A 16,661-nucleotide genomic window follows, 5' to 3' on the forward strand; every position below is an offset into this window, starting at 1 on the left:
TTTTTTTTTTTTTTTTAAGTGCATTGTGTTACCTTAAATTCCCTATGCTAAAAGAATAATGCCAGTGGTTTTGATGAAATGAGATATGGCGTATTTTAAAGAATTCAGTGTAGAGTGCCCATTTGCCTATACAGTGTCAAGCCAGAGTGTGACTTTTGGATACCAGTGGGGGTTTTTCGTGTGGCCTCGCTGCATGTCACTGTCGTTGTGATGGGCACAGGGGCTTGCGAATCAATCTACATCCATTCCCACAGATCCCCATCATGGGTGAGCACACAGAGTGTTAGCAGTGTTACTGGGAGGTTTGGGCATTAAGTTGGGTTTAGGTGGGTAAAACTTCCACTGAGGACTGGCCTTCTTCATTAATTTTTATCTTCACAAACAGGTTAGCAAAAGTATCTACCCTGGCCTTTTCTCTTTCCCCCTGTCCTTGTAATTGCAAATGAATATCCAGGCACTCCATTCTTGTTTGAATAGCTTTAGTTGCAAATGCATCTCTGTTTTGTATTTTATGAGGACTTGCTACTATTGGGGTTTTTTTTTTAATGTAGCTAAATTGTATTGACTTTGAAAAGATGTAAGTGGAAAGAAAAAAAAAAAAAAGATCACAATAGAATTCTGCGCTACACATGAAGGCCAGTGTATGAATTGAGGGTGTGTTGAAGGTTCTGTTGTTGTTCTTTCTGGTATGCTTGTATTCAGTGGTTTGCAAAGAACTGGGCATGCTACAGCCTTCCAGCATATTCCCGTCAAAGCCCAGGCCCTAACATCAATTTCCTATTGATGTATTAATGGAAATTATACATTAGCGTTTTTGATACATGATAAATAATCAATATTCCAGCTTATTTGCCCTGACAAATTGTTGAAAGCAGTCTTTAATCTGGGATTGTCCTGCTTTCCTTATTAGGGCTGCATTTGTTTGAAATTAAAAGGGTGAGATTGGAAAAAAATCATTTAGTTCCCCCGTCTATGTAATAGCAAGGAAACTGTTTGTGGCGTTTGCTTACGCCCGGAGAACGGAGACGGGGCGGGGGGGGGGGTGCAGACTGCTGCTTTTGAGGTCTACAGTTCGATTTCAGGCATTGTTGATTAGATTGAGATTTATAACTGCAGGGAGAGGGAAGGTTCTCAGGGCTGTACCTGTTCTTTTGCTCAGCTTCTAGGGTGGCATGAAGACACGCTCTGTGGCCCCTAGAAAGCTTCCAAGTGTAAGGGATGACAGAAATTGCAGCTTTTAGCTCCACATCTTTACCTACCCATTCATAAATTTATGATGATGAAAACAAACAAACAAACGAAAACAAACCAAACCCATGGTGATCTGTTTCTGTGCTGCCAGGCATTTCTCAGCAGTAAAGCAGTGTGATTTTCTTGGTTTTTTTTTTTTTCTTGTTTTCTTGTTTTTCTGTCTCTCCACTTCTCCCTCCCTCTCTCTCCTTCCCTCTCTCCCTATTTCTCTCTTCCTCCTTTTCCCTCCCTCTCCCTCCCTTTCTCTCTGTCCCTCTCTCCATCTCTCCCTCCCTCCTTTCTCTCTCTCTCTCCCTTCCTCCCTCTCTCCCCCTTCCAGGAACGAACACTCCCCCACTTACGAAGCATTTACTCTCAGATGTCTAGATAAGGGTCCAGCACAGCCCCGATAATACTTGTTTAAGAATCCATCGTGGAGTGTTTGGAAATGATTAATAGTGGAGGATTGCTGTTTGTACTAAAGCCATGGGCAGACTCCGTGTTACTGACTGCAAGGTCATGCGCAGGCTAACCCAGACGGTTCCCCTCCTGAGAGTATTAGCGTGTCATTCACTTCAGAATGGTACCTGTACAGACAAGATGATTATTTTTTTTTTTTTAAGACTTCAGATCTGCTGTTACTCATATATCAGAGTGTCAAACCTACTGGCTTGGTTATTTACATTTGTCTTATGTTCAGCTGTCTGCTTGATTTATACTAATGTGATACGTTCCCCTTCTCTCTTCAGCTTAATAACTAGTTTATATTTTGTTTTGATTTTCAGTCCCGTCCTTTACCTTCACACCAACAGGTATCTATTTGCACTTCCCTCTTCCTTCTGTTTGGTAGTTTGGCGAGGGTCATGCGGTTACGTTTGTGGTTTCAGTTCATTCTGAACGGTAACTTGGGGAAAGGACTTACTTAGAAGACAATGTTTCATATACTCATGCCAGGCATGCATTTGAAGTAGAGATAGTTGGGTGTTGCTTTCCATCTACTTAATGCAGTAACATAGTCTGCACGCCACATTGCATCTTAGCTTATATGCATGCATCCCTGTTAAACAAGCACCCTTTCCCTACCCTCGGCATGATTGAACACTAATTGTCGCACTGATGCGTTCACACTAGGCAATGCATCTTTCTTCCCCGTGACTTCAACTTTCACGTTTCCCAACAATAGAAAAGTTTCTCTGCTTTGTAATTCTCTGTCATAGAAGTGATGTTCTCAGAGGCACCCCGAATCTCTGTCCCACATGAGTGATCAACTTCATCTGTGACAAACCAAGAGTCCTTGTCTTGCTTCCATTCAGTTTCTTTCAGAACAGACTCTCCTGTCACGTCACCTCCAGGCAAAGATGTCCCTGTAGTCCTGTGTCCTCAGTTTTAATCCACTTATTGGGAACACTGGGCACACTTATCTCTCCCTAGCAGACTTCCAGTTTGGAGTTTTCTAAGTAGCAAAAACTTGGCAGCTTTTAAAAACACATTTCTTCTCAGAAAATGTGTCTGTATTTACAGGAAAGCTAATCTTCTTAACTACTTGCCTAACTATTTATAAGTCTGTTTTTGTTCTGGCCAAAATAAAATGGATTAATCCTTGAACGGCATTAAAATATTTTTTTATCATGTCTGATAGAAATATAATGTCTGATAGAAATGTATTGTGACAGGGTTTTCACAAGCCATATAGAAAACAGGTCACATTAATTGTCACAGCTTGGCTTAAATCTTTGTGTATGGAAAAGGGGTTTATGTGAGCATCTATCTTTTCTTTATATCTGTGCCTTCCTCTGGGAAAGCAATCTAGCAAGTTTTCTTACACTCTGAATTTAAGATTATATGTACAGAAATGATAGGATTATGTTATCTGGTAAGATATTCTAAAGAAGTCTCTGGGGATGCTAATGTACACATGGGAATGAGTTGTGCTTAGTAATAGTCTACTGAATTTTAAATTTTGACTTTTGCACTCATATTGGAACACTAAGAAATTAAGAATGATGTATAGTTAGTCTGAAAACCATCTTCTAAATATTCCTAGATGGAGCAAGGATCATGTGATGGTTTTTACAGAGTTTCTAAGTAGTTTCTAGGAAGACAGAATGAAATTTTAGAAAGATGTTCTAAATATGATGGCTCCTGATATATAAACATGTCTATTAATTGTTCTCTCTCTTTCTCTTCATTGTAATACTCTAGTAACTTATCAAAGAGGAGGCGAAGCCGTCAGCAGTGGAGGAAGGTAATTACCTTGTTTTTTGCTTTGGCATTGCTTCTTTTGTTAACAGTAAACTTCCATGTGTGAAATTTGTTCAAATACTTTGAAGAGATCTCTCCCTTCAGCTGTAGTCTTTAAACCAAGGCATTTACAGTTATTGATAGGAATGGTTGCATTTTATCCTTTCACCACAAGAGGGAGTGCTTCACCCAAGAAAAACAGACTTGCTGATTTAGCAGCTGTTTACAAGGAGTTAAAGTGATTAAGCTGGGGTACTTACAAAGATTAAGAAATATAGCTGCTTAACAGACACTATCCAAAAACCAAAAAAAAAAAAAAAAAAAAAAAAAAAAAAAAGGTGCTCACTTGAAAGCCTGCTGAATGCAGCGGTTGCTCCGAAGTTTTGAGTGCTGTTTGTTATTGGTCAGAATTTACCATAATCCACATCCACGTACAGAGGGAAATACAAAGGATGAAATCTAGGTAGCTTGTTAACAAAGAGATTTTTCACCTCTAATTAAAGTGCACCTCAATTCCACATTTATGTGGGGTTTGTGTGTGTGTGTGTGAGAGAGAGAGAGAGATCATTATTCAGTGAATTGTAATATATTCACAGAGAAATCACAAATTGAGGCCGCAGAAGGCTTAAAGGGGCCGAAACAGGGTATAAATCACAGGAGACAGGCTTAAGTATTTTCCACAATAAAGCGATCCCCCCCCAAAAAAAATTCAGTAACATCAAAATAATGGAGGGGCGGGGAAGAAATGGAAAACAAAAAGCCCTTCCAACAAACAAAAACTATCTTCTAATTCAAATGTGTTTAACTTATTGAGTACCTTTCCCCGTATGCTTGAATAATGTGGTTAGCTACCAGACAGTGAAAAAAAACAAATAAGGTGTTATTCCTGAATCTAAGGAGCGGCTGATAGGAGCTTTACTAAACTTGCTGTATGACAAAGAATGATTTAGAAGAAGGGCTTGGTTGCCTGCCTCTAGCCAAGGCTTTGCAAATGCGGCAACAGGCAGGCACTAATCTTTTCACTCCTGGATGCCATTAACTTCTTGTTTTCATACCTGTGAAACAAAGCCAGCCTCTAAAACACTCCCAAAGCTGGGAAGTATGCATAGAAAGTAAATCCACTAGATTCCAGAATTAAACCACAGCATGTTTTTTCATCCTTAGGAGTTCCATGTAAGGCACAGCACAGGGGTTCATGAAGGAGCCTCCAGTAGAGGAACATTACCTCCTAGGCAAATCTGGAATGCCTGATTATTTAGCCGCCACCTTTTGTATATATACCAGTTGTCTTGGCAGTGGCCTCTGTGCATGGCCGTGTGTGCGTGCACACACACACACACACACACTTGCATAAAAATAATATATATATACCTCATTCCTTTGCTAAAACTTATGGAAACAAAGTCATCGTGTGGAAAACAATGGCAGAAAGACCTAAGAAGCATTCAGTGGTTCTTCTGCTGTGAATGAAGAATTGTGAAGTTCTTAAATTCCCTGCTTTAAACTGTTCTAGCAATGAAGAAAAGCGGATGCCTAGCAATGAAGTGCATTTATGTCCAACCCTCGGGAAAAAAATCATCATTGCCTCCAGTGGAATGATGAAAGGTGCAGGAATGTTGGCGAGGCAGTGGTTAAATGTAGAAGTCAGGACTATAGCTCAGGAGGACTTTTCTGTTGTTGTCGTGGTTTGCTTTTACATAGTTTTAAACACATTGGTTCATTAACTAGAATAAACTTCTACTGAATTTTAAAATATAATGAGAAAGACAAGATGACTATTCCAGGTGCTTCTCAAAGTCTGCTATATTGTAGCAGCAGCTGCTGATCATTTGGAGGGAAGTAAAATAGGATAAGAAAAATAGTTCATTGGGACAAGACGTCATTCCTGGCCATGGGATGGCTGTGTGGTACGTGTTTGTCCATGCGTGTTTATGCACACGTGTATGTATATGTTTGTATGTTTTGTATTGGTGGGACAGAGAATGCGTACTACATCAAACTTCTCAGCTGAGCTCTCTTTGTCTGTCTCTTCAATCCAGTTTTCTTCATACATCTCAGATCCTGGATCCTCAAAGGGCCTGGCACATCATTAGATTAATGACACCTCAACCTAAGTCATCTACTCAGATGTTTTCCCCTCCAGCAACCTTGAGTGCATCTGTTGAGCCATCTCTTACCACATTCACTGTCCCTCATGCTATTTGTCTGCAAATAGTTTCCTAGTTTCCCTCCCCAAATCTGGAAGAAGAGCACTGGGCAGGCGTTCCAGTTGCAACTTGTATCGTTAAAACTTCTGCAAATGCTCTGCCAGCGTAGGCAAGACTGATTTTGGGGAATGTGTATTTTTTATCATGTCTATGCTCCTGAAGCAACTGTTACCAGCAGGACCCTGGTTCCACGTGTTACATATCAAACCCCAAATCAGCGTAACACTTAAAACCTGCGGATTCTGGTTTGGCCACGCCAACTTGCCAGGGATACATTGTCTTCTATGCACACTGGATCAAGACGTTGCACACAGTTTATTGGATGAGTCTAAAGATGGAGTTCTACCTAGATCCCTGGTCAGTTTACCCAATCTCCCTTTTTGATAGTTTCCCCATGAAATATGTACCATGGAACTGTCTCAGGTCAGCATGAGGCAGATCAGCCAATTGTTTTTCTTTTTCTTTTTTGAAATCAAGCAGCACTAAACTGTAGCTTTTAGACCACATCCAACCTGCTGTGAGGGCTGTAGAGACAGACCCTCTGTTAAAATCGTGCCACTGCCCTTGCAGAAGAGCTAAGTTGTGTTCCCAGCATTTACACCAGGCACACACTGTCCCAGAGGTACCCACCTACACGTGTGGTTTTCAAAAGTGCTTTTCCTCCCATTCTGTGTGTAGTTGCTTCTGAACCAATGGCAGAATTGAGATATTACAACAAAAACTATGGTGCACAAGAAGCCTTTAGTGGTTACAGTTTAGACTTTGCCAGAAAAGCGTAATAACCCTTGGTGTGTCTGTCCGCATGTGACCACAAACATGTGAACCCCTGCTCTGTACTGAATACAAAGTTTGTGATTAATACAGGCATTGATGTGAGTATGCATGTTCATGGAGGAGGCATGTGTGTACATGTATGTGCATGGCCTGTGGAGGCCAAAGGACACGTCTAGTGCCATTCCTCAGTATTTGTCCATTTGTGCTTTTTGAGACAAGGTCTCTCGCTTGCTTGAAGTTCATCATGGAGGCTAGGCTGACTGGCCAGTGTGCCCCAGGAATCTAGCTGTGGCCACCTCTCCAGATCTGGGATAACAGAGGTGGTGAACAAGCAAGTATTCGCCATTGCCCAGCTTGTTACCTGGATCCCGGGGCTCGAACTTGGATCCTCGTGCTTGAGCAACATACCCCAGTCTGATTTTCTCTTCCCAGATCAATACATGGATTTCTCTTATGTAACCAAGTGAATTCATTGGATGACATGAGTAAACCCAGAACTACTTCAATGATGTCATTGATATCCTAAGAAAAGGATGGGTGGCATGATAGATAATGAAAGCCAAAGGCCCCCACTTTTCTTTCTTTCTTTTCTTTTTTTTTTTTTTTTATAATTATTTGGGACGGGATTTTCCCCCCCATTTTATAAAAGAAGAGTCTGGGTAAAAGTTTTACAGTATTTCACATTGTAGATTTAGTTATCCCTGAGAGAAACAACAAGCACCATGACTAAAGAGAGAGACCTGCTCCCAACACGCAAAGGTCGTAGTGTGTGGTAGCCCAGAAGGAACACAGCAATATTAAATAACTGTACTTGCTCATTTGTTTCTCATGCTCAAACATTCCAGCTGCCTCTTCCAAGAAACCCTACTTCAATTCCAGACCACAGGAAAGAGTAGGGAAACCTGTGGGAGGGTGTGTGAAGGTCAGCCTAGCCTGGTAAAGGATGCCAATACCACATTTCCTGTCGGGGACAGAATCCACATCATGCTTCTCTTAAAAACATTGGCATCTCTTAGACGTATCCAAAGGCTTTGAAACCCACTCACCCAGTCAGCGGGGAAAGAACACAGCCAGTAGGAGGGCAGCCTTCGCTACTGGGATTCTGCATAATGTTTCCACATCTCGTAGACTCGGGGCTATTTATGTTGTGGTTTATCAAGTCCAATAAGTGTTCTTGGAGTTAGAGAGAGGAATAACTGAAGTAATGGAAAAGGAAGAATGGAAAGCAGTTGGCAGGTAATTTTTGGAGCACATTTGGGGTCTTTGTTTTGTCGTGACTCAAATGAATCCTTTTAATATCTGGGTAGATACAATCATATGAAGTTATTTTTAACATGCTTAAGGCAGCCGATTCTGTTGGGTGGCTGGAGTTACACAGTAGAGCTATGTATGAGCTTCGATGTATACGCAAAGCCCTCAGAGTCGTTAGTTGCAGAAGACACAGACACCCTTGGGAGAGAGGCCATGCTTGTGCTTGCCTTCCAGTGAGACCTGTGGAATACACACCTGGCACTTTAAGCTTCATCATAGGACGATAGTCATGTTTTACCTTCTCCCCGAGAGCAATTTTCATTCCAAATTCAAGTCTAAACAGAAGCCCGAGGTGTGATTTGTTGATCTTCCTTCCTGCTGGAAATCACCTTTCTATAGGAGAAGCTCTCTAAGCCTCTGGTGATATCAAAGCACTCACTCTGAAAGGGTTTGTTCACAGGGAATGACTGTAGCATAAAAACAGTCTGTTCCTTTTGAAACATGCAAGTCAGCCTGGGAATTTTCCACTTGACCTGCAAGTCATGTATTCCATAGTATCTCTGTGGTGCCACATACAGAAGTTTTATTCTACATGGTTTCAACAGTGATGACACTCTAGGCTTAAGTTCAGAGGAAATAAAATAAGAAAGCTAAAGATTACTCGATGCAGATTGTCTATAGCAAACCTCTACTGCCTGACTACCTATGCCACAACTTAGGTCTGAATGTTTCAAATTTCAATGGTCCAGCAACATTGCTCTTCAAAGTATGTTTCTATCGACAGTTTTAATAAGTAAACAGCCCAATTTTAACAGCTTTATTGAGACTATAAAATGTCGGCCTGTTACTAAGTGTTTGGGAATGTGAGAGAATTCTCATAGGGTTCTCTGTGTGTTTATAACATGCCACATCAGGGTGTGGACATTGGGACCATTGCTCATGTTTGACGCTCAGCTTTGCCACCCTCTCGCTCACTGTGTACACAAGTATCTGAACCTGGCTCACGTGCCCCAGATTTGTCTTCTGGAAAGTCTGGATGATAGCAGCGTGAACCCGTAAAATTGTGATGTTTAAGTGGCTGACTACATTTAAAGAACTCAGACAATTCCTTCACACGTTGTAAGCAGGGAAGGAATGCTCACGTTAACTGAGTGAGTATATAAGCCCATATGGACACAGCTATACAAATTATCTACTCGTTTTCTTCATCTGAAATGAATTAGCCTTCAAGTAACCATCATTTGAATAACAACTTGCATACCTTTAAGAACATATGGGACCAGGTAAAAGCAAGCCATTAGAGAGAGTTGGTGCTGCCCAGCTAAATGAGAAGTACGGTGGTTATACGTTAACAGTGATAACAACATCATGGACTCGCCTGCAATGCGGGCCTGCCCTATTGTAGACTGCACAGCCACAGCAAGCCTCATGCCCTGTTGCTGCTATGCCGATTTCAGGTGGAGTCAGTGCTGAGCAAGCTCACTGCAGTTTCATTCAAGGCACCTGTGGTCTGGGTCACCCATTCATTACTGCGCATGCACTCTGCCTCCCCAGAGTGACAGCAGGTTGATGTTAGTTGTGCAGAGGGGGCACTGGTATTTCTTTTCATCGCCACCTTTGTTTTTTATCCGTTGTAGTCATTAGCTTTCCACTGTGCAGGAATTTGAGCCCTTTAGGCTTCCTTGTGGAGCAATATTACATTACCCCTATGAGTTGACAGCAGCATACTAACACAGTGATCTACCAGTGATGCTGGTGTAGCCTTGGACCACTGATGTAGCCCTGTAGCACTGATGTAGCTCTGGATCACTGATTTGGCCCTGGACCACTGATGTAGTCCTGTACAAGATGCCCTGGAGCCCAACACTCTCTCTGAAAGAAGTATGACTTTGAAGAAAAACATACAAGTATGCTTTATAAGAAAGTTCTGTTTGTTCAGATTATATACCATTCTACTGTATAATGAAGCAGTTTTAATGGGTAAAAAAATGAAACCAGGCAATCAGCTTTACCTACAAGACTCAAACTTGTGCACTGATAATTTCAGAGTCTGAGTTTGATTTTTAATCACTGTGACTAAAAGGGAGGCAAAAGTTGCAGACAGTAAAGATTTTTAACTCGGAAATGTAGCTCTATGGATTTAGGGATGTGTCCACAGAGATACCTCAAAAAAACATGATGTTACAATTGCCTGTCTGTCAAATAGAAAGCACCATAGTTATGGCAAGATTAATGGAATAAAATGGTTCCTGGGATCTTGAATTAGAACCTTTCCTAGTCCTAAACACTTGCTTTTCTGTATTGTTCTCCTTTAGGCCGGGACTTCTCAACATCAGTGAACCTGCCACACAGCCTTGGCTGGCAGACACGTGGCCCAACACTGGCAACAGTCACAATGACTGCTCCATCAACTGCTGCACAGCGGGCAATGGGAACAGCGACAGCAACCTGACAACCTACAGTCGCCCAGGTTAGGGACACAGCTAGAGCTGCAAATAAATACATCAGCCTTACGAGGAATTAGCCAGAGAAAGAAAGCTGTGTGTCCTTCCTGAATGAGAAGGAAACTGGTCAGCAATGTCAGGAAGCCATAAATAATGTAACAATACAGCATGGTCTAATATTTTCTCCATCCATAAACGTTCGTACTTCTCTGTCCATCATTTCCAGAGAACAGAATCTACGAATTCTAAGTAAGGGAAAGTGAAATTATGAGAAAGTCAGAGTAATTATAGTTCTGATTTTTATTATAACTATTTAAAGGCCAATGAATCTGTCAAGAAAACCGGATTCTTAGTGGCAACAGTAGTGAATATCCTAAGTCTACAAGGAATCTCGCTGGCGTGCACACGTATAAACACATAGCAGCAGTACCTGCCTGCATTTATTGTGTTTCGTATAAACTTCACCTAAGACATCAGAGTAGAACAAATGGATGTAGAAAATGTAAGATAAAGAAAGTTTGAATTGCTTCTTACAGAAAACAAAACAAGAAAGGCCCAATAGTCACAAAATGTGAAACTAAAATAATTGGAAAGGACCAAAAGATATGACTTTGGGAGTAGAAGACTGTGTGAACTTAAAAGGGGGGCTAGAGAAAGTGGGATGTAGACGAATATGCCATAAATTGCGAGAAAGATCAAAGAGCAATCGCTATGCCTACCCGTAAAGCAATCTTAGGTCTCATTCACTGAGTGTAGACGTCTTTTATCCACGTGACAAGTCTGTGTCCTCCGGAGGTCCATGCTCAAGTGGTCCCACCCCCTAAATAAAAGACAGTGTCAACACCAATGGGAAGGAGTAGCTGGCAACCCTGAAAAGTGATGCACACTGTGCAATAGGAGAGCCACAGTTGGCTTTCCCAATTCAGATGGAGTGAATGTTTCCTCATGAGTACTAGCAACATTTGAAGTGCTTTGTAGTCCAATGTGTGACCCGTGGCTGCTATATTACCAATGGAGGGCAGAGCCAGGGAGAGTCAAGATTAGAAACAATCTGTTTCATAAAACTCATATAGAAAGATTGCCAAAACGTGACGAGGTTTCCAAAACCATATTGTTTTTGTTGTATTTCTTACTCACTGCTAAGCAGAACCTAATGTCTAGAAATTAAAGATGGAATTACTGCAGGCCAGATGAACTGCACACCCGTGCTCTATGGCGTAGGACAGATATACACAGAGTGGCTGAACTGAGTAGCATAGGGAAATTGCAAGTTCCTAAGATTGTGCTCCTGATGGCCCCGTAAGTAGCAAGCATGCTGATTTATTAATTTTAAAGATGCCCTGTTGAAAGCTAATTCTCCAAGAAAGCTATGAATGTTGGTGCCACTTCTGAGCAACATAAATAAAATAATGTTATTCCTCCATAGTCACTTTTCAGTCTCCAGTATTTTAACTTAAAATATAGCTTTAGCTCTTCCTGCTGTTTTAATAGTTTGACACCTATGTATGTGTATTGAGTTTCTAGTTATCTCAATGAAGATATAATTAGCATGAAATGAGATGTTTGGAATACTGGATATTATTTCTGTCTTTACCTGGTGACCATGGTTCATCTTGCCATCATTGTTGTCATTTTAGATGTCATGGGGTGTCATTATGAAACCATGAACAATACTTAGGTTCCATCCTTCTTAGATAATGGTTACCCTGTGGTCCAAATAATGAGCAGTATTTACTATTCCTGTTCCCCATCCCTCTTAGCTCTCAATAGAAGCATTGTATAAAATATTGAAATATCAGGTCTTCCATAGTAGAGTTAGAAGCTGTATTTACTTACCCCTGTTCTGCATCCTTATCTTATTTGCTTAGCTCTGTTCTTTCAATAGCTAACTAGTAGCTTCAAATAGGGCGGTAGCCTGAGACTAGGAAATGTGAAGGCAATGCGTACAGATCTGTGTGTATATTGTTGTGGTGGAGTTCCTATTGATGGAGCTGTTTAAGGAAAGCTTTTTTTTGTTTTTTTAAACTGGATCATCAGTGACACTAACAGAGCTTCCAAATTATTTGGTTGCTGCACAGAAACATGTGAGCCTTCTTACCTCCTCACATTTTGGTTTGCTTTGGAAGTCCCTGTGCATCTCTCACTCGCTCCGTTCATCTTAGGTACACTTGTACGTTCTAGACAAATTTCATTGTAACTCAGAAAGCTTCTTAGAGAAAACAAAAAAGCTTTGAGACGAATAACCATGCAGAATGACTTTTTCCTTTTCCTCTCCGTTGCACGTAGCTGATTGTATAGCAAATTATAACAACCAACTGGATAACAAACAAACAAATCTGATGCTCCCTGAGTCAACTGTTTATGGTGATGTGGACCTTAGTAACAAAATCAATGAGATGAAAACCTTCAATAGCCCAAATCTGAAGGACGGGCGTTTTGTCAATCCATCAGGGCAGCCCACTCCCTATGCCACTACGCAGCTCATCCAGGCCAACCTCAGCAACAACATGAACAATGGCGGCGGGGACTCCGGCGAGAAACACTGGAAGCCTCCTCCCGGACAGCAGAAACAGGAAGCGGCACCAATTCAGTATAACATCATGGAGCAAAACAAGCTGAACAAAGGTGAAGGGTTTCGCATTTGTCCCCCCCCCCTTCTGCTGTGTTACCCTTAACCCCAGCACCGACTGTGAAAAGCGCTGTGTGACTATCAAGCCAAATCTGTCCTTTGAATGCTGAAATTATTCTTGTTTCTTTGGCTTCAAAATTTCCAGTGTCAAAGAGTTAATTAGCACAACAATCACCTTGGAAAATTGATTTTATAATAATATCTAAGTATTTTCAAATGGTTTGGAGATTAATTTAAATTTAATAGTAGGTGAGGGATTGCTTAGGACACGCAATCTTTTATTCATAAGGCAGATGTACAGCTCTCACAATACCTCACATTCTCAATAAATAGACTATTCCATCCTTTTCCACTCGAGAATGGAAGATAATTGCTTCTACATGGTCATATAAGCGAATGGCGTTTTTATATCAAACTGTAGGAAAATAATTAAATTAAACTTGAACTGAAGAAGTGGTTCAATTTCTTGTATCACTCCATGTGATGACTCTGGGTGCTCTAATGTAGAATTCTAGGACCTAAATTTCCTTGGTTGAACTGATTGAAGTCTGTCAGTATAGAACCTACAATAAATTGAGTTTAATATTAACTTGAAGTGCTGGAATGGTATTGTATGGCCTGAGGGGAATGTCTCCGTGCTGTAATGTGTGGGTTGGAGGAGATAGGTACTTGATTTCTTTGTAGTTCTTCAGGCTACTGCCGTAATAGCATGATTTGCAAAGTTATACCTCTAGGAAAAACAAGATTGCTCTCATTTGAATAGATGGGACAATATTGCGCAAGCACACGGGTAAAAGATGCATTTCACTGTAAGTGATTAGAGGCAAGGATTTCTTTTCTTGGGGCTTACAACTGGAGATTACCAAAAATTACAAAAGGTAATTTAAGCATTTCATTAGATTAAATCCATGCTATATGTTTTAATTTCATAATAAAGTCATCTAACCTTTTCCCAAATTTCAGGAAGCACTTGACTAATATAACAATCCAAATTAATGAAATTCATTAAGACTCCTGCTTAAACTCATGACAAATACTGACAAGCATAGGAAGTTTCTATAGTCATGGAGTTCACTGTGGTGATTCAAACTCTTATCACAATTTTTTTTTCCTGCCAAATAATGTGCTTTCATTAGGAGCCTTGGAAAGATCTGGAAGTCCTGTGTACAAATAGTTTAGAAGGCTCATTTATACTATTTGAGAGCAAACTGTGTATAGTAAAGACTCTGGAATGCGAACAGACTGAGAGATTCAAGGGCAAGCTTAATTTACATTTTCTCCTCTGCCCAAACAAGCCCAAGCCTTGCTGGGCTGAGTTAAGATACTGTGTTTCCTTATTAGGGATACATTGTTACTAGATACAATGTTGCTGACTTGTTTCAGTTTTGTTACTACATAGTTAGAGTTGCCTATGTGGACAATCTACTAAATATGTTACCATTGAAGCTAGGCTCTAAAGAACAGCCTGGTGTGTGCTTAAGCAGAGAGGCAGCCTAAGAGAATGAGCAAAGGTTTAGGTCTGGATTCAGTTGCTATCTGTCTTGGTTTACAATACCTCTACCTCTCTGCTGGGGCGGGGGGTGGGGGCAGGGGCGAGATAGTTTACAAATATACTGTTCCAGGCATTCAAGTGAATCCAAGTTCTAATGTGTGTTAAACATGCACCGGCTTACAAGACTGTGCCCACACTCCTTGTTATTATATTTAAAAACATACATGTAATATGTCTACTTCAACTAGGAGCTCTCTGACAATCTGAAGAGAAAAAAAAAAAATGAAATCAGACAAGGAAATGATCCAGATGGCTTCTTCACTTCTCAGAAATATAAACCAAACAAATGTGAAATAAGTAAGAGGAAATTAACAATTATCTTTTTTGTTTCTATCCAAAATGTCTAGATTATCGGGCAAATGATACAATCCCCCCAACCATTCCATACAACCAGTCCTATGACCAGAACACAGGAGGATCTTACAACAGCTCAGATCGGGGCAGTAGTACATCTGGTAAGTAAAAAAAAAAAAAAGTCACAAGACAGTGTCAGCCTTTCTCTTAAAAAGAAATGATAAACGGGGTGCTAATGAACTATTGTACTGAAGTAATACGTATCATCTCTCTGTATCATAGGGGTCCCAGACCCAGGTCTGGTCTGCAGTTTAAAGCAGTGTTGTCTCAAGAAACTGAAACTGCTTCCTATCCTACTTGGTATCAAATACCAAGCTTTGTGTTTCCTTGTTACTAAGTCTTAGCAGAGTCAAAAATACAAAATAATTTCTCAAGGCAGTTAAATTTATTTTTCCCTTAGCCCAAATCTAGCCACAAACAGTGCATATGTGATTAATTTGCTAACTAGGTTACCACTGGCATGCTTGAGGAGAAGAAAGCCCGAGAAACAATAATCTGGACAGGAATCTATCTTAGTCCCCAGTCTCTCTGAGATCTCCCAGTTCTTGCTGGAAAGCACAGGAAGTTTCCTCCTAGTCTCAGCCTGTCCTGGCCCAGAAGCCACAGTGAGGCTTCCCTGTGGGTCCCTGTGTGTCTGCAGCTGTCTGCCAGCTGTTTTCCTGATAGGGCTGCAGATGGGAGTTTGCTGGCAGTTAAGTCCTGTTTTTGTAATTAAAGGCGGTTCATTATTAGAAGTAACATGTGGCAAGTCACACCACAATGAGAACAGAGCGATTGATCTTAAGAGGGGTGCGCTTCTCCAGGACAGGGAAGAATGGAGCTTCCTGGCAACTGCAGGAGTTGTTGCTAGGGTCTTTGTGCACAGTGGCTCTGCCCTTGTCTGTACTGATGCTCACATTTGCAGTTCCTATCTTCCTTTAACCAAGGCATGATGGTGCGCCATTTCCTAGCCTTGCTAGAAAGGTTCCCAAGAGAATTTAAGGAGTCTAGAAAATGATTCTCTACCATTTAAAAATTTTCTGTTTGTACTGACTATTCTGTTTTCAAAGTAGTGCTTGATTTTTTTTTTTTTTTCTCTTCTCTTCGGAGTAACTAAACGCCATGTTTTGAATACTATTTTGAGTATTTGTTTTTGGAAAAATTATACACAATATCTAGGTGTTTGGATTACTATATGCCTCTTCATCTTTGAGTTCTTTACTCTCTCATCATATACTAATTGGCTTCTACATTCCTCACTGTAGTTGCCTGATCCTGATTCTTCTGTTGTTGGTGGTTATTCTGTGGGTGTTTGGTGAAAGGATACTGAAGATGTGAAATCCAATGCTAGGTAGAGGAGAGCAAAGCCCATGCATGAAACTCAGGGCAGGGCCACATTGCTCAGCATCTGAGGGAAGATGCTGTTCTTGGGGAAGATGTGTATGCGGAAACCACGAGGAAGGCACAGGTTAATGCTAACAATGGCACATGCCCCATAGTCCTCCAGATACAGTCAACCGAAGGTGTAAGAGAACATAGAGACACCCAGGCATGTGACTTACAGACACCATTTATTATTAACAGCTGGCTTGCCCTTCAGCCCACTTGATGCAATAACAGACCAGCCAGCCCAAGAACAGCTAGCTTGACAAATAGTTCCTGTGCCCGAAAAGTCCCAAGGGTCTTAAAATAATTTTAAAGGCTATTGAATAAAACTAAGGCCTGCTTCATCTCCTGTGGGACTTGTTTTAGAGTCATAAGGAAAAATTAAAGTAATTCTGTGATATTGGGGACTCATCTGAGAAAAAAAATAATTCCAGGCTCAGTGTTCTTAATGTACACATGGATCTGAAATACGTTAAATGGGGGAGTTTTGTTGCACATGATCTTTTGAGTTAAAACTCTCTAAAAATTGCTTTAGATACAGCTACCAATGTTTAAAGAATAAGTCCATTCTAAAATCAAATGCCATAGTAAATAAATAGTTGGTCTACTTCAAT

The 16,661-nt window shown here is 40.8% G+C and overlaps 1 protein-coding gene across 1 annotated transcript in view; it reads left to right on the plus strand.

Moving 5' to 3' along the window:
• Nucleotides 1–16,661, plus strand: part of Robo1 (roundabout guidance receptor 1) — a 373,695-nt gene that overhangs the window by 320,275 nt on the left and 36,759 nt on the right. Inside the window, exons 18-22 of the mRNA XM_051191745.1 lie at nucleotides 2,016–2,042; nucleotides 3,433–3,475; nucleotides 10,019–10,173; nucleotides 12,434–12,772; nucleotides 14,676–14,783. Coding sequence (XP_051047702.1) covers nucleotides 2,016–2,042; nucleotides 3,433–3,475; nucleotides 10,019–10,173; nucleotides 12,434–12,772; nucleotides 14,676–14,783 — 672 coding nt within the window. The remainder of the gene's footprint in view (nucleotides 1–2,015; nucleotides 2,043–3,432; nucleotides 3,476–10,018; nucleotides 10,174–12,433; nucleotides 12,773–14,675; nucleotides 14,784–16,661) is intronic.

Source organism: Phodopus roborovskii, unplaced genomic scaffold, assembly GCF_943737965.1.
Source record: "Phodopus roborovskii unplaced genomic scaffold, PHOROB, whole genome shotgun sequence".
Taxonomy (NCBI): Eukaryota; Metazoa; Chordata; class Mammalia; order Rodentia; family Cricetidae; genus Phodopus; species Phodopus roborovskii.